This window comes from Lonchura striata, chromosome Z (assembly GCF_050655825.1).
Source record: "Lonchura striata isolate lonStrDom1 chromosome Z, ASM5065582v1, whole genome shotgun sequence".
Taxonomy (NCBI): domain Eukaryota; kingdom Metazoa; phylum Chordata; class Aves; order Passeriformes; family Estrildidae; genus Lonchura; species Lonchura striata.
Window position 1 is genome coordinate 7,558,445 of NC_140740.1, and position 26,131 is coordinate 7,584,575.

At 35.4% G+C, this 26,131-nt stretch overlaps 1 protein-coding gene across 2 annotated transcripts in view; it reads right to left on the minus strand.

Annotated features, from left to right (window-relative positions):
• Window positions 1-678: 678 nt before the first annotated feature.
• Window positions 679-26,131, minus strand: part of MAN2A1 (mannosidase alpha class 2A member 1) — a 103,853-nt gene continuing 78,400 nt past the window's right edge. Inside the window, exons 17-22 of one of the 2 annotated variants that reach the window (XM_021524782.3) lie at window positions 24,286-24,419; window positions 23,077-23,218; window positions 19,846-19,979; window positions 6,052-6,246; window positions 1,685-1,795; window positions 679-1,331 (exon numbers count right to left, since the gene is read on the minus strand). In XM_021524782.3, coding sequence (XP_021380457.1) covers window positions 1,179-1,331; window positions 1,685-1,795; window positions 6,052-6,246; window positions 19,846-19,979; window positions 23,077-23,218; window positions 24,286-24,419 — 869 coding nt within the window. In that variant the 3' untranslated portion in view covers window positions 679-1,178. Of the gene's footprint in view, window positions 1,332-1,684; window positions 1,809-6,051; window positions 6,247-19,845; window positions 19,980-23,076; window positions 23,219-24,285; window positions 24,420-26,131 lie in introns of those variants that run through there. The other variant, XM_085567499.1, reaches the window with a different exon arrangement.

Consider the following 26,131-nt stretch of genomic DNA (forward strand, 5'->3'; position numbering starts at 1 on the left):
AACATGTTTTGATGGGTTTGCAAACTATACCTTGCTTACTATCAACTCTTTGCATCAAGTTGCAATTTTCTTGAAAGCAGCTGAATTTAGCTTCTACACTAATTCTTCTTTTGTTGGTGTTTCATGTCATGACATCATATTAATACATTCAAATAGTCAAAATGTTCAGAATAAGGTAGCACAAACTTGGTGCAGGAGTACATAGATCAGTGTGGCCAGCATTGTCAAATAGGAGATACACAGCTTAAGTATTATATAAACTACCTTTTTCCCAAAAACATTAACATAGACACCAAAATTGTAACAAGACATATCAAAAATAAGGCACATTTATTTTGATATGGTAATCTTGAAATAGAAAACTCATTTCAGAGAACACTGGTATCTAAATGAGTTTTATAAAAAATCTTGTATTCATGATAATTATGGACATTTCTCATCATGGTAATGGAATAATTGCACATATCCCAGTGTGTCAAGTAACAAAATGGGAGTTTTATTAAACGTTTCCTTTGCAAAATTACTTTGTAGGTTCAGGTTTTTCTATTTACATAACTCAGGTGAATGGTAGAAGTATTAAAATCTACCATCACTTATCACAAGTACTGCAGGCTTTCATTTCACCACAATTAATAATCCCCTTTGTGTTGAATAAACTGAAATTAATTGCAGAATAAATTGAGATTATTGTCATTTATATAAATGATTGCAAATATTTGGACATTAGCTACTACACAGGAACATTTTATTCCATTTTATTTCCAAGCTGCATCAGGACTTTCTACACTGAGTTATTAACATATAAATTCATCAAGAATCAGGAAAAGAAGGCTGTTTATAATCTAATCCCCTGTTTATGAAAATTAAAACACCAGAAACATCATTAATTAGCATTTAACCTGAGATTTAATCTGTTGAGAGGTTAACATCCATAGAAATTTCTTGTTGTATTAACTGATAATGATGTTGCTATTTTATGGGGGAAAAATCTGAACAAAGAAAAAAGTTGCTTGCAACATGGCTTTTCATTGTGTTGGTCAAAAAAAAAAAAAACTATAGAATGCATCTTTTTCTCACAGTATCCAGAAGCTGGAATAACATTAATGTGCCTCTTATTGCACATGAAACTCAGAGGAGATACAATTGCAGATTCTTTATCTGAGTATTAAAGCGGGATTTCATCTCAGTCGAATCCGGAATGTATTTATTTCCATAGAACTCATGTTTATTTCACTTATATTTTGGACATCTGGAGGTGAATGCATCAAAGATAAAGATGTGGGTGTAAGACTTTCCACTCTGAATTTGCTAAAGAGTTTATGCACCTTTATCTGGAGAAAAAAACCAAAACAAAACAAAAAAAAAAAAACAACATTTAGAAAAAACAGTAAATACCTCAAAACTGTACATCTCCTTTCAGGAATCAGAAATTCTCATGCTAAAGATTTTGAACCTTTTTAAATGCCATAGATTAAATGCTGTACAATAATTTAGATCTTTTTTAGACAGATTCACTATGTTTCAATGTAATTTAATTAGTATACACAAAATTACTAGAAATATTTGGATTTGAACTCTTCTAGTTCCCAAACAAAATTACATTTACATTTACTTCCACCCAAAAGAAAATCCAAAACCTATTTTAAAATTTTATTTAAAAATTTCTACAGATTAACAGCCATACCTTTCCCTGAGTGGTAGAACAGAGCAGACCCGTGTCTCTGTTTGAAAATCTACAATCAAATCCCTTTCTGTGAAGGATCAGAGCAGCTTCATCAGATGGTTTGGTATCTACCTACAAACAAACACTATAGAAGATTACTAACAAACTATCAGTCAGGAAGACATTTTAGGGCACCAAAAATTATCCTTATCATATAGCGGATCAAGACATTTTCACCTTAAAAATTGTTCAGTCTAGATTGAACTGTCATGTCTCTTCAAAAAATTTTTATAAAGCTAAACATAAGAGTAAGTGGCAAAGAGAAGAAACATATAATGTACTACAGAATATAAATATAAGTCACTGAATTTAAAGGTCAACAGATGCACATGTACTCATGATTTAGGACTGAAGTGTAGCTATCATACCTGTATTAAATGTTTTCCCATAAAAATTATATGGTAAAACAGGAAAAAAAGAGAAATACGTTAACTGCAATACTCAGTTTTAAATATTCAATAGCAATGTATTGAACAATCTTTCATGTAGCAAAACTGCTGTCTAACTCAGCTTAAGGTGTATAGAAAAAGGTACACTGAAATACACGCCTGAAATAAATTTTATGTTTATTTCTAAGATATTCAATGCTTTTGGGCCTCAATAGACATTAAAGAGTAACCTGCTCCTCACTGGATTTGTGCTCCCAACCCTTCTCCAGCTCCATTTCCCTCCCCTGGACATGTTCCAGCCCCTCAATATCTTTCTTGTGACTGCACACCTACACTGGAGTCACTTGTTTAATATGATGCATTACTTTGTTTCTTTATTTATTGCTGCTTTACATTCTTCAGCTCTTAATCTTATTATATATACAATAAGAGCATAAAAAAGATGGTTCTATCTAAAGCCATCCCAGTTCTTCAGGCTATTTTTCTCTTATTTATTTCTGGTTTACTTGTTCTTATACTGATGCTTATATTATATTCACAGTATAAAGTATTCACTCATATAATAAAAAAAATTATAAGTTTTGTGGGCTTAGGTTCCTCACTTAAAATAATAAAAATTTACCCAATATTATTTGGAGTTGAAATTAGATACTTTTTTAGTAAAACACTAATAGTTGTTTTCAGTTGTAACAGAAATTTTGCATAGTTTACAAATCACAAAAAATCTCAGCTTGAAATGATTTTGTGAACTATAGCTTATAACCACCTAAAAAATCAACTTTTTATGAATAGCACCAGCATTCAGCATATGAAACCAAGTTTCTGGTATTTATTAACATTGTTGGCTAAAGAAGTTCTTATCCTGTTCACTGGGGTAGCAGTACCACTTTCTACATGTAAGTAAGGTAATAACTGTGATATTTTCCTCCTCCTACGATGAAACACCTGACTTGGTTTTCATTGTCACTGATCTGACAGTGTTGCACTTAAAAGTAGATATTTTTATGTGCACAAAATAATACTGCCTGCTTAAACATCAGATTAGTGAAACATTAAAATTCATACTGAAAAAGCCTGACTTCCTATGGGGTAAATTAATGTTAGAAATGACAAGCTAGTAATGGGTATCAACACTTCCTCTAATTCACTTAAATTATCTTCTACTAATCTGCATAAAAAATGCATGTATGCATTTCAAATGATGGCATGAATATTTTTTAGAATTAAATATTATCCTTATTAAGATTCAAAAGATTCAAAACAAAAAGGTAACACACAATTAAAGATACCCTTAGTAAAACTGTTTTGGTCAGTATAAATATCTATGATTTAGCAGTCCATCTTCTACCACACACATAATAACCCTGCATAAAAAAATAAAGCTGTTCTAACACATAATCAAAGCAGGTGAAATATTAAGTTGTCACAGCCTCCATATCTACTTTAATTTACCTGTTCTTATATCATCTCTAGGAAAATTAGATTAAATACATTTTAAGGTTAATGAATGTCTGAGCAAGGATGAACTTAATTTACACCAAATACACCTTCTAAACATGACCATGCTAACTGCATGAAAACCTGCAACAATCTCCTCAATTTCCAAAAGTTACAACATTCTTAACCTTGTAAAACTTCACAGCACTGTTATTCAACAAAAAAGTCCTAAACACTGTGTTATTAAATCTCTAAAAATCTTTCTTAGAAGAGCTGCCAAAGTTTGATTTGATTTTGAACTCTGGGAATTAAAATGTGACCTTATAAGAAATCTTTTTAAAAAAATTGTTAGGCTTTCTCATAACCAGTATCCCAGGGCAATGCTGCAAAATGCAAAAATTTTGATGAAAAAGAAAAAACATTTAAACTCTTTGTAAAATTCAATTACTGTAAGCTAATGGACACACACTGAAAAGTTTAGGCAATATGGCAAATGTATGTATTTACGCTTAGTATAAAGGGACGAGTCTACTGTGTTCTAGATCTTCATTTACATAAGATAAAATATGTGTCTTCTGAAAAGCTGGAGTTCTGTTAAGGAAAAAAATCTTTAAATGTTGTAATCATAATGGACTGGACTCATTCATGCCAAGATGAGACATCTTACAACAAAACCAATATTCTTTCTGATTTCTACCTTAAATCTTAACAATTATTTTAATTTGGTACTCTCTTATCTGTAATTGTAATGGATTATGGCAAATCAACATTTTAAGCAATGGAGAGGTGCAAGTTTCTGGAAAAAAAAATTAATTGTGTCAATCAGCCAGAATAATGTCACTTATTCAAATTCTTGGAAGCAAGAGAAAGGAAGCAGAAAATGAGGAGAGATTTACAGAATTATTTGCAAGGCATAGTGCCATTTTTGCTGTAGGGGTGAACATTCTGTATCTCTAATGACAGTGCTCCTATCCTAAAACTGCTGCAAGCTCTCACTTTGAAGTGGACACATTAATGCTGCAAGCTCAAGAGGTGTAGATCAGTAATCAATGGAACATACAGCTGCGGACAGGGAAGAGATCACAGCCTCTAACAGTCCTATATCACTTGGGACAGTGGGGCCTGAACAGCCCAGATAAAAACAGAGGATTCACTTAGAAGTAGTAACATTGAATTCAAAAAGCAGACACTAAGCAAGCCTGTCTTTTCACAGTTTTCATACACTGATCCTATAAACAAGGGGATGTATTTGCACCTCAAAAAGAGAGGGATAGATGTTCATGAAGCTCTGCCCCTGAACTTGATATGTTGAAGTAAACTTGTAATGCTGAGCTTGTTGAAGTAAACAAAATATACACAGTGAAGACTGAAAAATTCACATCACTTGAAGATTTAATTTAGTATCAGTGTCTTCCTAACTTTTCAAAGGCACAAGACCCACAAAATCAAGATATTTTCGACTTTGAAATTCAAAATAAGAATCAGTCACAGCTGAAGGGGCTTACACAAGATTGAACTATTTACAAAGAAAGCAAACATTGTTTAAATTTTAAAATACAGATTAAGACAGAATGAAGATCAGATTAAACAGAATATAATCTCATGTTAATACAGACAAGCCCAGGTATCATGGAGACTCTAGAGGAAAAGGGATAAATAGTTTGTAAGTTTCTAAGTATGGCAGAATTAAAGAGGGATTGCAGTGTGGTAGCAACACTGGTGAATAGCACTGCAAAACAACATAATGTTAACATAATCACATTTTAAAAGGAGCTGAAAAACTGAAAATAATTTATAGAACAGTTGGCAGGAAAAGAATGCAAAATGAGTTTCAGTCCTTCAATTAATCAAAGGGAAAATTAAATTCTGGTGGTTACATACCTTTCTTTCCTTTGAAGGAGAAAAACACTAAGTACAGAAAAGACTTTTTATGTTTAGTATTTTGTTTGTTGGTTTGTTGTGTTTTTTTTTTTTTTTTTGGTGTTGGCTAGATATTTGGGGTTTGTTTGTTTGGTTTGGTTTTGGTTTGCTTACCAGAGAATGCTTTCACAGGAACCAATCATGAGATGCTGTTAGAATAACTAAATTAGATCTTGTAACTAAGCTTAAAAAACAATAAAATTTGGGTTTAAAACTATATTCTTTATTAAAAAAATAATCAGAACAAACTCTAATGACCTTAAATTTAATTATTCTAGTACAGAAAAGACTGAGCTATATGAATGGTTCTCTCTTAAACTTTGGGAACTCATTGAAAGGTAACCCCTCCAGAGAGAGAATCTTGAATTATGCATACTAATATGTTGTGAAAAAACACAATCTCGTCATTTCTCATTACTCAGACACGTCTCCAGTTCTTGCAAAATTAAGAAAAGCTCATAATCACACTGCAGTTTATCATATCATATAAACCTGCGCACAAAGTACTTTACAAGAATAAATTATTTTACTATATCAGTAAGCTGTATCATATGTTTGCAAAACCCAGTGGTTTGACCTTACCTTTGCTTGGATTGTCCTCAAATTGACTATATGCATGTCACAAGGCATGGATGACATCAGTGGAGAAAATGTGTTTATCAACTCTGGGACACCTGAATCTGTATTCGTTGTCATTGGAATTACAGGATGATTTAAGAAGAGAGAAGTCATATGGCTAAGAAGTGATGGAAAACTGACTGGTGCCTTCTCTTCATTCTGCAAAATAAAAAAAGAATGATTCAAGTTAACATACTCTTACGTCTAAATTTTGAAACCCATTTATTTTATACATGATTTCAATAATTACATAAAAAAATTAAATTTCTAGACTGCCCATTCAATTACTTTTGGAAAATGTTGATCATCCATTCATTTTCTTCTATTGATAGGTATACTTCCTGGGTTTTAGAAACAATAATATTTCAAAATTATGATGACACCTAATTTTACAACATTCCTTGTGTTTCTGTGTTGGGCCTTAATGTTTGAACAACACAGGCTGGAAAAAAGAAATTAGTTACTACTTTAGCAAGTTGCTCCAATTTATTAGGTATCTCTTTTTATATGGAGAGGCAGACAGCTTGTTCCACATTAGGAAAGGCAGGCCTCCTTTACCACATTATTTTCTGACCTGTATTTCTTGCCTTCTCCAACCTGTATCCCAAATCCCTCTTTCTATTTTAAATCTATTTCTCTCAAACTATTCACTGGAAGAAATAGTAGCTACCATCTTTGCCTTCGTCTTCATTGCAAAAGATTTCTTCCAGAAATTTTATTTCAATGTCATAACAACAGGAACCAAAGCTATTTTATCCCAATATTTTACAAATTCTGTACTTTCCAAAGTTTCATGTTTGCAGGGTTTTTACTTGGCTAGAGGCTGTCTTACAAACCTGACACGACCAAATCTTACATATTCACAACAACTATTTAATGCCCCAGAGAAGCCAAAGAGTGAAAACAAAATAACTTTAAAAAGGCAATTTCTATTTTAGAATGTCAGTAAAGATAAGAGTAGAAATGGAAGTGAAAAGTTCTTTTGCTCTTATTTTTCCCTTGCATACTTTATCAGATAAATCCCTGCTTGTTGGTGATATTTAGTGAAAACTTTGCAGAAAATTTATTGAAAATATGCTATCTTAAGCACTGTTACATTACATTTGCATTTTATGGAAGGTTGAAAATACAGAAATAAAAAACAAATGGGAGACACTTAAAGCAAAGGGGAAGATTATTTTTCAGCTTATAACAGAAAACCATAACAGTAATTTCTATTTTGGGGTGTCTTTTCATGTATGCATATTTATTTATATTTCTGCAGTAGCACAAAATACAGCTGACAGTGAAGAAACTGAAAATATTCCAGGCCTGAAACAAGGAAAGATGGTAATTTCTGTTTTATTCTTAGTGCTTTTCTTAATAATAAATAACACTCTGGCTTTTTGGTATCTACTAAGCATTGAGGCTTAGTATTTTTAAGAATCTATTATGACCCCCAAATGATAACAGTGGATGATTGTAAAGGATTGTTCCTCCACGTGTCTCATTGCATTTATTTCTATTGAATTCCATCTGTCATCTTATGTCATCTTTAATCAGTATTGAGTCTTCTAATCCCTCAATTTAGCCTTGATTTTTTTTTCATTGAAAAGTTCAGTATCACTGGTAGACTTCTTTGCCATGATTTTCTTCTATTCTAATTACAGTATGAGCAAGCTTGCTCTATGCACAGTTTAATATAAAAGTTTTTAATTCAAGTGCCTGAATACATGCTCTATACACAGGGAAAATGTGCAGATCCATGTTCTTTCAAGGAAGAGCTTATTTTTTCACTCCAAAAAGAAACACTGTTCCCTCTGTTGCCATAGAAGTACCAAAGTCAGTCAAAACATTTAATTGCCATTTATTTTCTCATCTTTCACCTTTTTTCCCCATGCAAAGTAAGTTGATTGCTTGCATCTGAGAACTTAAAATGAGGTCTTTTAAAATATCTTATAAATCACACATCAATCAGAAAAATAATCTATTCATCCTTTTATACTCTTTTAAACAAAATATTGCAGATAAGTACAGCCTTGAAGGACTGGCAAATGTTAGATCCAGAACTGATTCAACTTGGTTAATTTTTGCTCTCATTGTGTCTAAACGTGATATCACAGGCAGGAACATTGTCCTTATGCATTATCTACTTTGGAACTAAGCCTTAGGTGGAGAATTTATATTGAATCTTGTATTCCCACATCTGGAATGGCAGTCAATTTTGAATGATTGCACCAGCAGAAAATGTGCAGGCATTCCCTGAATCCGTGCAACAGCAATGGAAACGAAGCATACAAAAGGTGTCAAAAACTGCCAGGAAACCAAGGGAAAAGGGTTTTGCAAGCATGGTGAAGATAATGCTTTCACAGAAGACTAAGAAAGGACTCTTCAAATCTCCCCTAGGTACATCACTATCATGCAGGGGTTGGAGTATGTCTTTTCCCTGAAGTTTAGTGATCCAGAATTTAAAGAGGACTGTCTGGACAGAGAGATGAGAAGGGTTTGCACACGAACAATGTAATGGGAAGAATATTGACTCTATGCACAACTTTACCATGAGGATGGCTTTCAGCAGTACCCTGCTGATGATGCATCAGAAGATGTAGTTCCACAGTCTCCATCTAATTAAAGTATTGCTCTCTCAAGAGTGACATAATTTCCTCAATTTCCATGGCAGCATTTATCACTCAAAGTGTTAGCAGAGCTCCTCTGGCTGCCTTACAAACATTAAGTACTGGCAAGAATCTGATGAATGCCAGATGATGATATGCTGGCTTAATGAGCTCAAATCAAAGCAAATCCTGCCTTTTTAACCATATTACAGTACATCTACACACAGTTATCCAATTGAAAACTGTGCTGAAACACAACCCCTTGAATGACTGTGCAGTAAACATAAATGGAGTTTCATTTAGGGTCTTCCCTTGTTATCAAAAGTATGGTGAATAATTCTAAATTTTCAGTTTTGAGGAGACACAAACCATAATCCAATATAATATTGGAGCACAATTTGCAACAAGTTTTCAGAATAGCTTAATCTATAAAAAGAGCCTTTATATCAGAAATGATGTATTTTATTGATACTCACAGAAATAATTGAAAGGCTTGGGTTGGAAAGGAACTTAAAGGTCAACTTGTTCCAACACCTCTGCCACAGGCAGGGATGCCACCCAGCACAACAGGTTACTCAGGGTTCCATCCAACCTGGCCTTGAACACTTTCAGGGATGGGGGACAGGGATGTATCTGATTTTTAATTATGCCTATATGTTTTATGAGTTGAAGGATTCCTATAGGGGCTGGCCCAGGGGAGCCTTTTCCTGGCAGCTGGTCAAGGGAGAGAAGCTTCCATGAGTGGGCTATGAGCGATCCCTCAACAATTGCCAGTGAGGCAGACTGGGAAAAAACACCAGGGAAATCGGGCTGTGGGAGAAAGTTCAGCACATAAAAGCTGGCAATGTGACATAAGGGGACACTGGACTTCTTGGAGGGATCGGGGTTTGCTCAGAGGGTTGGCTTGACCACCCCCACTCCCCCACCTTTTCCTCCCTGTCAATGGCTTCCCTGCCCGCACCTTCTCTGCCCTGACTTTGTTGGAACTCAAAATGTCCCTCAGACATTTTTGGATGTTCCAGGCCCTGGTCAGAAGCATTTGAGACCCTGGCAGGCAGTTGGAAACAGCTGTGATTTTGGATTTGAATGATGGAACAATTTACAAACCTTGCAGGAAGAGCAAGAAGTCATAAAAGCTTAGATATTATAGTAGAAGTAGTCACAAAGTAGAGGGAAGAATTTTTGAGTGCTGTACAGGGGGGTTTTAACACCTGGACAGGGGAGTTTTTAGGTCTTGTACATGGGGGTCAGAAGTTTTAAGATGGAGGGATTTGGGCCTGCCCTGTCCTCCCTCTTTCTTTCTTCCTTACCTCCATTTTCTTGGTGATGTTGGCACTCACAGATTGGTTTAGAGTAGAAAGGCATCATTTAATATAGGTAGTAGGTATTGGGGAAAAACTATAAATGTTTAACACATAATTTACCATATAAAAGATAGCAGCAGCAGGCTGGGGGAGAGAAAAAGAAGTGAGGGGACAGAGAGGATGTCAGGGTGTGTGTGTGCCTCTGCCTGAGCTGCTGAACAAACCACAGCAGCCAGAGAAGACAATCTTTTAGATAACTTGCAATAAACAACCATGAGACAGGACGACTGAAGACTATTGAGCCTTTCTTTGGAAGCACGGGCTGGAGGAGAAACTTTTCCACCACATGGAGCCACCCCTGACCTAGGGGTGAGCTCTGGCACTGCTTCCCATTCCTGTGAACCAGCTCGGTGCTGCGGCTGCTGGGTGTCCCTGACACCGCCACTCCACCTCCTGCACTGCCCACTGCCTCTGGAAAAAGTCACTCTGCCTCCAGGACCTGGAGACTTTCCTGATAAGAGTTTAAATTAAGTAACTAAGGTCCTTAATGAGAGGGAGGAAAATGCTAGTTAGACTCTTCAGAAACTTTTTTCTGTAGAGAAGAAAGTAAAGCTGAAGGAGTTGATAATTGAACACCAATTTAGCTAATGGAGAATGAATTAACTTTTCAACACAGACAAGTAATCTAAATTTTCCCATATAAAACTAAAGAAAGGAAACTGAGGCAGACAGTTTATCAAATCACATTATCTTGACTATTTTCTCCTTCTCCAGAGTCTTCTCTGCAGTGACAACATCACCAAAAAAACCTTAATCATAACAGTAAACTCTCACTGGCATGCACACTACCTAATCTAACATGCTGAAAGGCGAATGCTGACTCAGTGTGTAAGAACAATCAAATAAAATCGGAAACAGGTATAATTAATTCTGGACCCCATCCCTGCTAAATCAAGGGATGGAGAGTAAAATAGTCTGATACCAAACCACTTGGATTATTCCTGGAAATAAAAAGTTTCTCATTCTCTTTCATGTTGTGTCAGGAAACAGTTTTTATCAACTTTCTCTTTGACAGCCTCAGAAAATCAACGGGCACCACTCTTCAAAGGCGAATGTTTCTGGACTGAAAAATCTAATCTATGGAGCAAAACCACTTTCCAGAGCATCTTTATTACCAAAGCATATGGAGAAAATATTTTCAAATATCTTAACCATAAACTAGCAAAAGACAGCAATCAAGAATGTGAGTCAAAGAATTCCAAAGACAAATGCAGGGAAAAAGAATTGTTTCTTTCTGTATAATTCAAGGACTGACAATCCATCAGCAAGTTTGATGTGATGCTGCTTCTATATGAGAAATTGATTCTGTAATATGCTACTCATAGGTAAGAAACAAACAACAGAAAACATCACTGATGATGTGAATAACAGGTTTACAACATGTGACAAAAATATGTGACAGGTAAGGGCAGATGCCTAAGCTTTAAAATTACTTACATTTTTCACCAAATGCAAACAGCCTGAGTCCTTAACTACATTGGCTCCCCATTTGTGGAAGGTGGAGTCTCTAAGCAGGAAGGAGTGAGAAATATGCACAGTGCTCTATACACACATTGCCCTAAAACTCACAACTTACAAGAGAAATTCAGGTTTTGTTTCAGACTGACACTAATCTAGCTATTAAATTAACATCAAACAGTAAATGGCTTCAACTTAAGTTACAGGCTTTGCATGCAAGACTGCCTGGCTGTTATCTCACCAAGTGAAAATCAGATGTTCTTGCTTTAAATTCATTCAAAGTTGCACAGTAATAAAAAAAGAATAATCAAAGTCTGACAAGTTATGAAAGACTTCCAGATACGAATGATTCATTCCCTTTCCTCTGAGGTTGATACCTGGAGCTAGATTTTTGCATGCCTGTAACAACTCCTAGTGATTTTCAGAAGGAAAGAAGAAATATAATGGGTCTCTCTAATATAACAAATAGCAATTAACAACCAATATGAGTTGGGTTAATTCTTCTGAGCTGAATAATTCCTTTTCAGTTTCCAAGAGTGCAAGGTTAATGTAAGCATCTGTCAAAGAAAACAATGACCAAGACCTCAAGCAGCTTTGAAAATGGCAAAAGGTATTTGCAGAGGAAATTCTGTATGGAAATCAAATAAGGTGATAGGAAGATCTCTGTGCTGTGGGATTCAGAACATCTAAGACCTCAAAGCTGCACAAAAATCTTCAGCAGAACAATCTTCAGGTAATCTCTGAAGCTAAAAATCCAAGCTTATACCAATTAAGAGTTTTAGGAAAACCTGGGTAAGTTGCACCCAGAAATAACAATCACAAATGTGAGTACTGAAAAGGCAGATATCCTGTAATCTTAAAAAGACAATAAACAAGGATACTGATGCCAGATTATTTTCTGCTATACCAGAGAATCTGGCTTTCCTGGAGTGATGGGGGACAAAAATACAGAGTATTAGAGGATTAGAACTGTTTGTATATACATTTTTATCTACACTTAAAAATCCATCAATTATCTCACAGTTTTGCACATCAAAGTTTTTTGATTTTTTTTTTTTTGTGGTTTTGTTTGTTTGTATTTTGGTGGTTTTTTTTTTTTTTTTTTTTCCAATAGGTTTTATGTTCTTTAATTGAGAACCATGGTTTGGAGTGCTTAGGTGCTTAGGATCTTTTGATAGTTTTTCAAGTGACCAGAAAAAGATGACACATGAGAGCAGAGTAAATATGATTTAATCTCTTTACCTCAGGGAATGGAAAATTTTCTATCAATTCATGTGGTCATTGTTAATCAAAATGCATTGGAAATGCATGGCTGCTGCACTAGCTGAAAGGGGTTCCTGAAGGCTGATTATATAAGAAATGAAAATTCTGAGGCACCATAAAATATCCACAAAACTTGTTGTTGGCTCAGTGACTCTAAAATCACCACATGTTTTCTGTACCAATCCTTAGTTGGCACTAAAACTGCAGATGAGAATCCTGGGATTATTGCAGGTAACCAAATCCAGGGAAATATGTATCCACAGGAGGAATTTTTCCCAGTTTGATAGAGCCAAATTTGATAATCTCCAACAAAAGGTGATTCCTTTCGTTCCAGGCTGATAGATAGAACTTGCCATGGTTCTGCTCCTCCAAGACCATGCAGGAAAAAGGCAGAGCATTATTCCTGTTAGGCATGTATGGAAACACAGGGCCATCCCCACATGTGAGCAGAGACAGCACTTTTGCCAGAGCCCACATGAGCAGAGCACTTTGGTAAGTGTAGAACAGACAACCCAAACCTGACTGTGCCCTTCAGCTGACCAGGTCTGGAGTGCAAGACCTGGATGTTCTTGGTTCACAAGAACACTCAACAACCACTGATACCTCAGTGTGGACTTGAAGCCCTTCTGATATCCAGGTATGGACCTTAGGCTTCCCAATGATTCACCAGGTCAGACTTACCTTCTTCCAGGAGCTGGCCTGTGACCTGTCAGCTTGCAGTTTGCTGTTTACAGGCACAGAGAAAATACAGGTCCTGCCAGCAACTAGAAGCCAGTTGTACTGGTCCCTCAATCCAAGTTTATATCTCTCCAATAGCTGTCGCAAACAACTCTTACTCTGTTTCCTAGTCTTACCTGAAGATGGCTAATGGCTCACATGGATTCAGAAAAGGATGGGTTGAACAGAAATCAGACGTAATAATCTAGAATGAGCTATGGTAGCAAGCACTGGACTTCATCAGAGCCTTTCATGCCCTTTTTACCCTTGCTTTTCCCACTTGTTACTCCTCAATCCTTCTCCTTCCCCTCCTGTGTCAATTCTACCAAACATCCCATAACTAGCCTCTTGTTTTGCAAAAAAAAATAATTTAAAAATCCAGAATTTTCTTTGTCTAAGGCAAAATCTTGTTGGGCTTCACACCAGGAACAATCTAATTTTCTCCCTTTCATGATCTCAGGAGCAGCCTGTGCTCCACTGTTCCACCTATCACTGTTCTTTGGTGACTGCATTTAGTACAGTTAATGTTCAATCAGGTGCCATAACAGAAATCATGTTTTATAAAGAGATCATTTGGAGAACATCTGCTCACTGGTCTATGGAAGAGTGCAGATGGTAAAGAAAGTATCTACCCACCGTGATCATAAGCACATTACCACAATTACTGAGGCTGATAAATACACAGTCATCAATATAGCTGGATGAAAATTTTCAGAAAAGCAGATAGACAGCATGTTTCCCTGGCAATAAAAGTATTTTATACTTCAGTTATAGCCTTTTCTGCCAGTTTTATATCTATTGTTCTATTTTTTCTTAGAGTGTTTCTATTATTTGATAATGGCACAGGAGGAGGGACTTAATGCCTAAATAAATACTCCCTGATAGGTTTGGAAAAGGGACATGGTGCTGGATTTTCCCAGAAGATTGCCAAGATCTTATCCTGTTCCCAATGGTGGTAGAAAACAGTGATCAGAAATTTTCTGGAGTTCAGTTTTGATTGAGGAAGTAGCTAAAAATCTGCTGCTAAGGACAGAAAGTACATAGGGATATCTGCTAAATTCCAGGCATTGGAACTTTGCTCCTCATTCAAAGTTCTTGCTACTGGTGGAAACTTGCATCTGCAAAGAAATTATTCCCAGAGAGTCATTTCATTTGAGACTATAAGAAGAAGACGCTGGACTCGTACACTTTCTCCCTACTTTAGGATGGATTCTGCTCTACAGTCAGATCTTGCAGCAGGAATCAACCCTTCCTAGAAGAGGTGATACAGAAAGGTTTAAATTTCAGACCTCAAACAGCACTAGCTCAGAGAAGCTCACAAAAGACCATAAAGAGGCCTACCCTCATCCTTTGATGAATTATATGAGCTAGAAGTGGAGAGACCAAGGTTTTTATCTATGCATAATACTGAGGTAAAAATCTTTCTAACCAGAGCCAGCAGACAGGTACACGCAAATGAAGACAGAGAAAACCAAACCAAGGAAAGTAATTCACTGTTGAGACGTACATAATCACATGAAAAAGAACACAAAAGAGACATAGTTGTATGTGCAGAGCCCAGAGGAAGGCAGTCCTCTGTACCATTTGCTCAGCCCAGGTGTCGGCTACAAGTGGCTGCTGCCCTGTTACAGGATGAGAATGTTTTGTAACCAGAACATAGGGATGGATCTTGCAGACAAAGCAGTCTTTATTTAAAAGCTTTCTGCAACACATCTTTGTCACTGTATCATGAAAAAAAATTGAAGGAAATTAAGCTGTAAGGTGTCCTGACATAAAAACAATGACAGTGCTTGCCTGAAAACAGATGGTATTTGTAGATAAATAAGAGAGACATTATTCTTGATTAGCAAACACAAAGTTCCTCCATAAGAAATACAGTATAAACTATACAGTAGTAGGAGAAATAATGAATTAAAAGTAGTGTTTTAAACAAAACTGGAAGTAACATGTACCTGAATATCTCTTCAAATGAAATACAAAATTAGTGTTCACTTTTTCCTAAATATATGTGGTAAGGCTCTAAAGAAGATGCATTGTATTTATATTATGTGAAAACAAGAGGAAAAGGTCTTTATTTTCCTTCTGTGGCAACCATAAAGCCCCAAAACCCTAAGAATTTTATACATATTTGATGAGTTCACTGTGGCACTTACAATTAAAAATTATATTAGAGTATCTGAACTTGTCACACATGGGCTTGAAAAAGCTTCTAAATAGTAATAATTAAGCCAATGTTAAGTTTCTGCTTTTTTAAAAATCAAGTTAATTATGAGTTAATTATAAGTTTCTAAGGTATGGCTACATGTAGCATAGCAATGCACAGTATAATATATATATATAAAGTGAGAAACATGCCCATGCATTATAAATAAGCACATCAATAAGGAAAAAATGCAACACAATAATCAGACAAAAATGGTTGTATCACCAACCATAAATTTTCAGAGAAAGTGAGTACTTGTAGAGATTCAGTAAGAAAAAAGAGTAGTTGTACATGGTGGAAGAAAGGGAGTTTGATTATCTCTGACATATTTTTGACTTTATTAACTGTATCATTATTCTTCTAAACAACCTCACCCAGAAGTAGCAGGCATTTGAACCACTGAATCCTCTGCTCTCTGTTCAAGTCTAGTCTATAAATCCAGTTATAGAAATTAACTAAGTCAAGACAAGTTATGAAATAGCAATCTTAAGAAGGAAGTGTTTGCCTAGCATACTATCTTTTCTCTGCTACATCTCTGATGAAATAATATATTACTACTTCTTATAAACACTGTTTCTTTCACTTCTATACTGATATAATGTGCTGGGATTCAGAAAATAAAAGTTATTAATGCTTATTTTGCCAAAACTTACAATAAATATAAAGTAGTCTGTATTTTCAAAAAGACAGAAACATTTACTGTTTTGACAAGTATTAATAAAATGTATTCAGTTTCATCCTCAGCTAAAAATTAATCCCTTCAATTTAAAAATGACATAAATTTGGTTCTTGGTTAATCTGAAGAAAGAGAAGACACTCTTAGAAGACTATTCAAAGAGATAATCAAGCCAAAAATGTTTGCAAGGAGAAAATTAACATATAAGAAGGATTAGTTGTATCTAGTAGAATAAAAAGATGTACATAGAAATTATATCAAAAATACAGTAAAAAATCTGAAGTCTGAGGAACATAGCTATCAATAAATGAGATGAGTATAACAAAGTGAAATGAGATTTGCCCAGCTCTTACTACAAACAGCTCACTTAAACAATACTGTCATTGTGAATAAACATTTAGTATCCATCTTAGGGAAGAAAAAAAAACAATAACCAAACAAAAAATATAAACATGAACCTCCCCCTCCAAGTCTCTTCATTCCCCACAAACACTAAAAAAAGCTTCAGCAAAACACATCAACCTGAAGTCTTTTTCAGAGAATATCTGAATGACTATTTATGACTCACCAGATGAGCTAGAATTCAAGAGCCAAAACTCAGGTAGTTTTAGGATTAAGAACCTATTAGAATCCAGACTGAGTATACCAATGCTTATTAAGAATTAGTAATTCCACTCTATCCACCCACTGCACATATGCAGTACCCACTGCACACTTACACTTCTGGGCATTCTGTGATTTGACCCTGCCATTAAAATTTACTGTTCAGGGTGGGGTTGGGGAAAGAAAGAAGTATTTTAGAAATAGAAATGAGAAGAAACTTTTGGTAGATACTGTGTTAACAAAAACTCTCCACAGTAATTTCACCAGTGATGCACAATTATTTAAATTCTTTTTAAAGAACTGCACATTCTTTTATGGGGAAGTTTCACAAAGAACAGCAAGCATCCTGCTCTTCAGAATTGTTTTTGAGAAAAGATAGAATGAAATGTTTTGGAACATACATTAGGAAAAGCTTGTAATGCCAAAGATGTCAAATGGTCAAAACTTTCTCCTCCAGTGGCTCCTGAAGTAAATAATAAAATAGGATTTGACAACAAAATCAAGGTCAATGTATGAGTCACACTGTAGCTGATTACATATATAAACTGCATATAATTTCATCAAAATTTTTTCTGACATGGTTATTTTTAAACTATTATAACAACTACAGTCTGAGTAACTGGGATAAAAAAAAGCATGATTGCACATCTAAGAAACAGAAATACCCTTACTTTAAAACTGAAATAGTAACATGAATCAGAGAATGTTACAAATATTCAGATAAATTTTGAAAAATAAAATTCTAGAACATTCTAAATATATGGAAGGGGAATTACAGATACAACACAGAAAGAAAATGTTTCCTTACAACATCTCGCTTGGCTTCTGGGGCTTGTGTACATTCGATCAGCACCTCTTGGACTGTGCCTACTCTCCCACAGTTACGATTCCACTTTCTGTGAAGTCCCTTCAAGACTGTATAAGAATCAATTGCTAAAGTCCTCTGCAGACATTTAAAACCCCTATAAGCTCAGCATGAAGAGTTATAAGGAAAGAAAGATGCTGGAGCACAGATTTCCAAAAGACCTCAGAAATGTTTGATTGCAATAGGTAACTGCCCCTTCTTTGAAAGATTCTCAATAACTTGTACAGAAAATTTCAAATCTGTAGGAAAGATGATTTTAACAAACAAAGGGAATTACACTGTTATTCTGCTGAGATGATACCTGACTTGTATCACAAACAAGTTGGCAAACATATCAAAGACACATGTAAATACTGTACTAACTAGAAAATCCCAGGGCTGTTTAGGCTGCCTTTACTCTGAGGTAACTTCAAAATGTTTTCCAATAGAGTGGTTTGGTCTGAAGCAGCAGCTGTTCTGAAATTGAAGTTGTGGTACAGCCCCACTCAAGGGGGAACTGTGTTACTTTGCAGAGCAATCTCAGCGTGTATGGACCAGTTTCCTTTTAGAAGGAAGCAACCAGGGAGCTCCCCGGAGGTATGGCACCAAACACCCTAACCCATCACATCCTGATTATGGTCAGAATGGATGACTAAGCTTTTATGTCTGTTCTGACACAAAAATAGACTGCATTGAGCAGGAACTGGACTGGAAGTGTTCCAGAGGTGCCTTTTAGTGAGTTGTTTTATGGTTCTACAGAAAGCACCAAGACTGCACAAAGTGTCACTACAAGCACTATGGCACTAACTGATTTGACCTGCTTCTGTTGTTTCACATTATTTTCTAATGTAAACATGGATTTCCATGTCCAAAAATTCTTACTTACCAGGTCCACATTCTAATTTAATAAAACACAAATTACCCTGGGTACTAAGGAATTTTTGGGTGGCAGTATAGATCCCTATGTAGGTTTCCTCTTGCAAAGATGGATAAACCTGTGCAATGCTTCTTGTTGTCACAGCCAGACTGCTGCTGACCTCAGGTCAGCTTGGGTAGCTGCACATCACACTGATAAATGCAGTTATTATGCAGCCTGCATTATACGTGATGAGGAACTAGAAAATCATAATGACATGTACAACCTGAAAAAAACCCCACTGTCAATCATTAAATGGTGAAAATTAGCTTTAAGCTTGATATTATCATCCTCTCACAGTGGTTAATGATAGCCATTATAAACTAGAATTAATTCCAATTTATCTGCATATTCATTAGGAGCTTAGTATACAACCTCTCATCTTTAGCTATGCAATGGTTTTAAAATACACTCAGTGCTGTCATCATGATTCTACTGCCTCAGTATGAAGATGTACTTCTGATTTTGTCCTTCTCAAAATTGATTAAAAAAAAGAGAAAATAGAAAAAGCAGAAAGAAAATTGAGGTTATTCAAAAGACTAGGATACAAAAAGGCAAACTGAGATATGCGCAAATATAAAAAACCCACTTACAACAAAATGGGTCTCAACTTCCCTAGAATCATAATGAAATCAAAAGGTTTTTATGTTTGGCATCTAAATATTTCCACTTCAATTTATTCTCTAAGAAAATTATATTTATAAGAGGCTTTCTCTTTCTACCCATTCAACATAAATTATTTGTCAACCTTTGTTTAGATTCAGTTAACATCGTTAAGAAGCAGAACTCACACTAATTAGCAGCTTTTTAAAGCTTGTTCAGTAAAAATGTAATTAAAAAAGAAAAAAGAGACTTCCACAATGGTGTCCCACTTATTTGTTGAAGTGTGAGTGAGGAAGTAGGTACTGCAGGATTTATCTGAGGAATAGTGAGAGATGGAGTCTTTACAATCAATCAGAATTTGAAAGTAAGATAACAAAACTCCCTTGGAAGTTCTATTCAGTTAGTCACTTAGTTCTACAGCTCATGGAATAATTTCTTTACTCAGTTCTTCACTGCTGCAACAGAAATTAATATTTACATCTTAATTGGCATAAAAATTCCAGACAGTGAATCCTACCACATCTGCTCCATGTCTTCTTTCCAACAGCAGTCGGAAGACATTAGCTGTAATCTTGTTATCTTGAACACCTTGTCCAAGGCCACGGTTGTCATCCTGCATGAGCCGACGATCCATGATCACTTCCAGCTGACCTGAAAGAGCAACCTAAGATTATACTAGTGTCAAGAATAGGTAAGAGTTCTAGTAAACATAAATAACCTGACCTAAAATTTAACTTATTTAAAAAAAAAACATAATATTTCTCTTGATTTTGGAAGAGTTAGGGCTGATCAATGGTGTCAGGACTGATTATAAAAACAGCTAATACCAGTGGACTGTGGCTGTTTATAACCTTCAAAAAAAATTGTCACAAGCCTTTCTGCAGAATGTCCAGCAATTTTTACTTTCAGAGTTTATATAAAAGTTCAATATGAAAAATTATTACTATTAACTACTATTTGCAACAAGGATTCTTAGCAATCAATCAACCAAGAAAAGAATCACTCCCAAGCAGGAGAGACCTTCTGTAGAGGAATTACCTTCACCTTGTACTCTGTTCTTCTGCTTCACAATTGAAGCCAGGGGGGAAAAAAAGGTATCAAAAGGAGTACAAAAACACTCACAATCACTTCTTGAATGGAAAACTTCACTTGTGGAAATAGGAAAGAACTTTTCACTGGATAAGCACCGAGCATGAAATTCTGAGTTTTTACTGAACTGCAGCACAGCCACTCAAAATAGCTCTTTAAGCATAATGTTAAATTATATATAACCTGGACAATGAAGTTCATGTTTTTTTCAAGAGTCTTATCTCCAGAAGGAAACTAGATTGGGGTATGTAATTAAGGCTGTTATGTTTTTTGCACACTCAATCTTCAAACAAGTGTACATGTTTCCTAAGTAAAACTGAAGACTGAAGTGTTTGTATCCTGAACAAGAAATTCACAATTTAAGCTTCTAGGAAAGGTAGTGCTTACTAAGACAGTCTTTTTTTATAGTTCAGTGTTCTACAAACACCCAATTTTCTCAAATACTTATTCCTCCCTTCCCTTGAGTACAGATTTTGTTTAACCAGGACAGAAGTTGGCTGACAATGGTAAGAAAAAACCTTCTATTTTGATCTAAGATACTGTTCATGTAACTTTATGCCTTTAGACACACTTATGTCTCACACACAGGCACATAGCTACCGAGGTTAGCTTGCCTAAACTGTAAGATTTTTGAATTTTCTTCCATGATCCCTTTGAGCTAACTTCAGAAAAAATGTAACGAAGCATATGATACTCAACAACCACTGAACCTCCAGCTTATTTTTTTTCTGTTTTGAAAAAGCCAACATGCTTTTCAGGGCAAAGTAGCCAATTTAGTAATTTAATGAAATATTGCTTAATGATAAAAAATCAGATTAATTCATTCTCCTTTTTTTCCTAGTGGGCACAGAGTAAATCTTTGACATGGGTGAATCTTAAATAACATAATACAGTTTGTCAAAGAGTGAAAGAGTCAAGAAATCAATGTCATGTCACATACAGGACACATCTGTTGCTCTTTTATTTAACTGGAGTAGGTGAAAAGTCTAGAATGTCCTGTGACAGATTTGAAACAAGTGCTCACAGAAGGTCAGTTTCTCCCTCATGCTTAAATGCTGGGAGCCTACCCGTTCTGAGGAGGCTGCAATCTGATTTTAAGAGTTGTCCCATGGGACACCTGATAAAACCCCACAGCCCTGGGTCTGCTCTCAGCTCTGGGCTCTCTGGGCTTTGCTCAGGCTCCCAAGACTCTGCCCCATTGCTCCCAGAGGGGGAATAAATGGATTCCCCTGCTAAACAACAGAGATGTTGTGGCCTCCCTGTAGCTACGTGCTGCTACAAACTGCAAAATGTTGAACAGTGCTAGCCTTAAATTCCCCAATGTGATGGCAGAGAGTGGGAGTGTCTGTGGATTTAGATGGCGCATTATCTTGTGATGCAGAGACTAAGAATGTTAAAGACAAATACAGAAACTATTATCAGGTAACGGAGCCTCTGCAGACTAATTTAGTCTCCAATACCCATTTAATGAGTGCTTAACAACATCAGTGGTGTCAGAGCCATTCACAGGATCAGACCAATAGAAGTTGGGTTTCCTGCAAGGGGAGGCATTTAAAATGTGGTTTGAGTCTTGTATCTGCTAGGCTTGGAACAAAAGGCTGGTATTTTCCACTGTGGTTTTATTAAAGCATCACTGTAGAGGTCAGTGTTAATTCCTTACACTAAAGTGAATTAGGTTTGCTAATACTGCCACCAATCCAGCACGGTATTCACCTTTTGTAAGAACAGAGTATTTATGACATTCTTCTTAAACGATGAAGTAGATTTTGGTACAGTTTCTGATGAACTCTTTCTCTTCTGAATATTCATTCCATTATCATCCAAAACCATATAAATTTAAAATAACAACATATATAATAGCAAGAAATTATACATCTTAAGTTATAAATTATATAATTTATTTTGCCCACTACCTCTAGCTTTATTTGAATACCTTCCCCATTCTGATAGAATGAATAACTGCTCTCTGTTTCCAGTCCTTCAGGCCATTCATCACACCCTTTTCTGCTCCAAGGAGCAAGACTGTGTCTCTCTTGGAATTCTTAATATGAATTGATTTTTCTTGTCAACATATTCATCAGCTCTGTCAAAGTAGTCCATTAAATTTGTGAGGTATAATTTTGCCTCAGAAGTATATCCACTCTTACCCAGGGTCATATTTATCCTTCATTTCACTAACAGTAATCTTCAAAAAAGCTGCTGTTGTTTTTCCTTGACAGAGAAGTTAGGCTATGCTGTATATACCTTAAGACTAATGCTGTCTATACTAAAGCAAACAAACAGAACAAAAAACATGATCGCATCCTTCTTAAGACCTCTCCTACTAGGGCTGTATGTTCTGCTATTTCATTGCTGAGTTCCACCAGAGTTCTTGGGTGAAACTTTATTGGTTCTGAAAATTTATTGCTGCTTCTGCCTTTTTTGCAATCTTTTTCCTCTGCTTCTAGTTTGAGAGAGATCTGTCATTGAAGATAACAGGATCTCATTTGGGACCAACCTCTTCTTCCTCTGTTATAGACATACTCGAAAAGTTGTCAGAGTGGGAGAAACTTATTTCCTCTCTTCAAATGTTCGTAGGTAAGTACAGTAATCTCTGAATGAACTATTTCAGAATACCATGAAGGAGAGACCTTTGTCATATCTTTCATCTTATATTTACCATTTTTCAAGCTAGCAACACCTAAAGACTGAGCTGAATGAAGTGTCAAACGAACACCAACATCTTGGATATAAGCCATGGTAGTCATAGGATAGATATTTGCTTGAAGAGGCAACTTGCTCATCGTCAGTCTAGGCTGGATCTACAATATGAACACAAAATTAAAAAACATACATTTTTTTAAGCAATTAAATTTCAAAGACATTTTCAGACATTTATCCCATGTGCTTTGGAAGAACAATCATCACAAATGTATTCACTCAACTGTATATTATTATTTAGCTTTTTTGAGATTTGTGGCTAAAATTACCACTTTGGAAACTGTAGCTTCAGTGTACTTTTAGATCAAAGAATATTAAAAAAATGTGAAAGATTCATCAAGGGAATCTACAAAAAGGGAGACTATAAAAAGGAATAATCACAGTTATAAAATGAGAGAAAAAAAATTCTCCTCTAGAGAGCAAGCAGTGAATAGATTTAAGGTAGCAGAAAAGGAATTGTTGTTTTATAATGGGAACTTATTGAAGCACTGTTGAAGTTCTTGAATGGTACATGACAAAGGAGTAGTAGTATTAAATTATTTCCATATTTAAATATTCATTGTCTCCAGCAAAATGCAGTGGTACCAGTAACTGGAAAACCAGTAGTCTTTTACTCAGGGAGTCATGGACACTGTATTTGCAAAACTATTTTTAGCAAGAAAGGAAGGTCAGGAAAAACAATTTTTCTCTCTTTTGTGTGTGCTGCACAGTTCAAGTTACGGCATAGGCCCTTTCCTCAGAATTATTACCAATAGAAAAAGTATAATATATCCAAAAATACACCATTTATTTCCAACACAGCAGTAAGCAGCTGTTCACTAGGTGTGTCCTTATACACTGTGTTATCCAATGGGTTTTAACTAAACAAACAAAACAGAGGAAAAGAAGTCATGCATATATACAAGCAACTAACTACATAACTTGTTGTATTTATAATTCTTTTCTTAAAAAGAATTTAAAGGAATACTCAATAAATTCCTTAAAAGCACACAGTTACTTCTCAGTCTAGTCTATGTCAAATTTTATAATAGGTACATTTTTAAAAAGTATTTCTCCTTTTAAATGATTAGTGCAGTTTAACATGAGAGTTTGTTTAATATAAGCTCTTTACATTTAGACAGTCAAAACCTGACACCCTAAGCTTTTACAAATAAAAGATGGTAATTACCTGATATCCATTAAGATCAGTATAGAATCTATTTTGACTGTTTATGTCAGATGAAATTCTCATTGCAAGTTCACGATTATATTCTCCTCTTATGTCCACAATATTGGAAACTTCAAGAGACTGACCTTCCAAACCTACATGAAAAAGATGCATTTAAAATCTCTAAAAGAGACTGCCACATGTGTAAGAGTGACTGTGCTCCCAGGACACAGTGATCTAGATTTTATTTTCTCTTATACCTAAGCAGATATTGGAAGACAGATCAGTTATGCAACAGATGATAGAGCAATATTTCTAATTTGGTATCAATTGAACAGACAGTCTGAAAGAGAGCAACATGTGGTAAGAACCACTGTGGGTTCTAGTAAACCAGTAGGGAACAGCACACAACTGTTAAGTGCAGTCTTTAAATAAATATGCTAGAGCAAGACCTGGACAGTCACTTCTCCTCTTCACTCTTAAGCAGCTGTCCCTATTCCCAGATGAGAATGAAGTTATTGTATTCTTGATAAAACTGTTCAACTGAGCAGGAAACTTTGAGCAGCTCCTTTAATGAAATTAGTGACAGTCTTCCTTAAAGACAGTGAATTAAGAAGTTTTAACTGATACAACCACACGCAGGGCACAAAACATTGTTGACAGGAAAAAAGTTCATATTTATTAAGGGATGGATTAGGTGTCTGAAAATTCAGACAAGCTGTACAGTGAGGTTTGTTTTTTGTTTTTTTTTTTCCCCTACAGTGCCTTGTACTGAAAATTAAATACCTTTAATAATAACCTGACCTTTTCAAACAGTTCAAGTCACAGTCTGGAGTGGAATCATACCATCATTCAGCATCACCATTTCTACCCTTTCTGCAGTCTAATGGGACTAATGATTGCAAAAAGAATTGCACCAAGCAGAACACAGATATGTATTTGTTCCCCCATCTATTTTAGAATCTAAATGCCACCTGCAGAAGTATAGCAACTGTTAAAATGTTAACATTTACCAATGGCTATTAAACTTCAGCGCTAAGTGAAAAACACTTGATTCAGCTAATTACTTCTATTTTTCCCAAACTGAGTCTGGAAAATGTGGATTTCTATGCTCCACTTTTGATGCTCCCATTAATAGATTTTCCAAATAGTTCAAGTACTTTTTCCAAATATTTAAAAGCATGAGTACATTAAGGAAGTACATTAAGCATGAGTACATTAATACAGTAATTTAGTTTAGACTGTCATTATTTTTGTACTGCCTAATTTGAGATAATACAAAAATATAACTATGAAGAAAGTAAAGTATGACAAGCTTCTCATAAAAGGATTCACAGAATCATGCTAATATCAAAAACAGATGCCAACGGCAGCAGAAGTTAAAAATCACTCAGTGGTCAATTACTGAACAGAGTTGTCAACTCAGAGTATTAAACAGATTAAACAGAATTTTAAGCCAAAAGTGGCAAAAGCTATCTTCCCCAAAATTACTGAAAATGTAGGAGTTGGGAGTGCTATCCAATAGCTGGATTAGCCACACAATCAGTCTTGCTACCCCTTGGCAAGTAGGTAGGTTACAACAGGAGATGAGGTTCTGATTTGGAATCAAAATGCATTTATACACATAGTGATTTTTTTCCACATGCTTTGTTACTGTACATATCTACTAAGTCTTCAAAATATCTTATTTTAATTGAAGTAATGCTATATAAATACTTCCCCTTGCAAAGCCAAGGAAATAGACCTCAGCAAAAAAATGATGCAAAGCTATCAGATTTTAAACCTTGAAAAAGTTTACTTAAAGAAATTTAGATAAAAACACATAAAAGAGCAAAGAGACAATATATAAAATATATTTTGCATAATT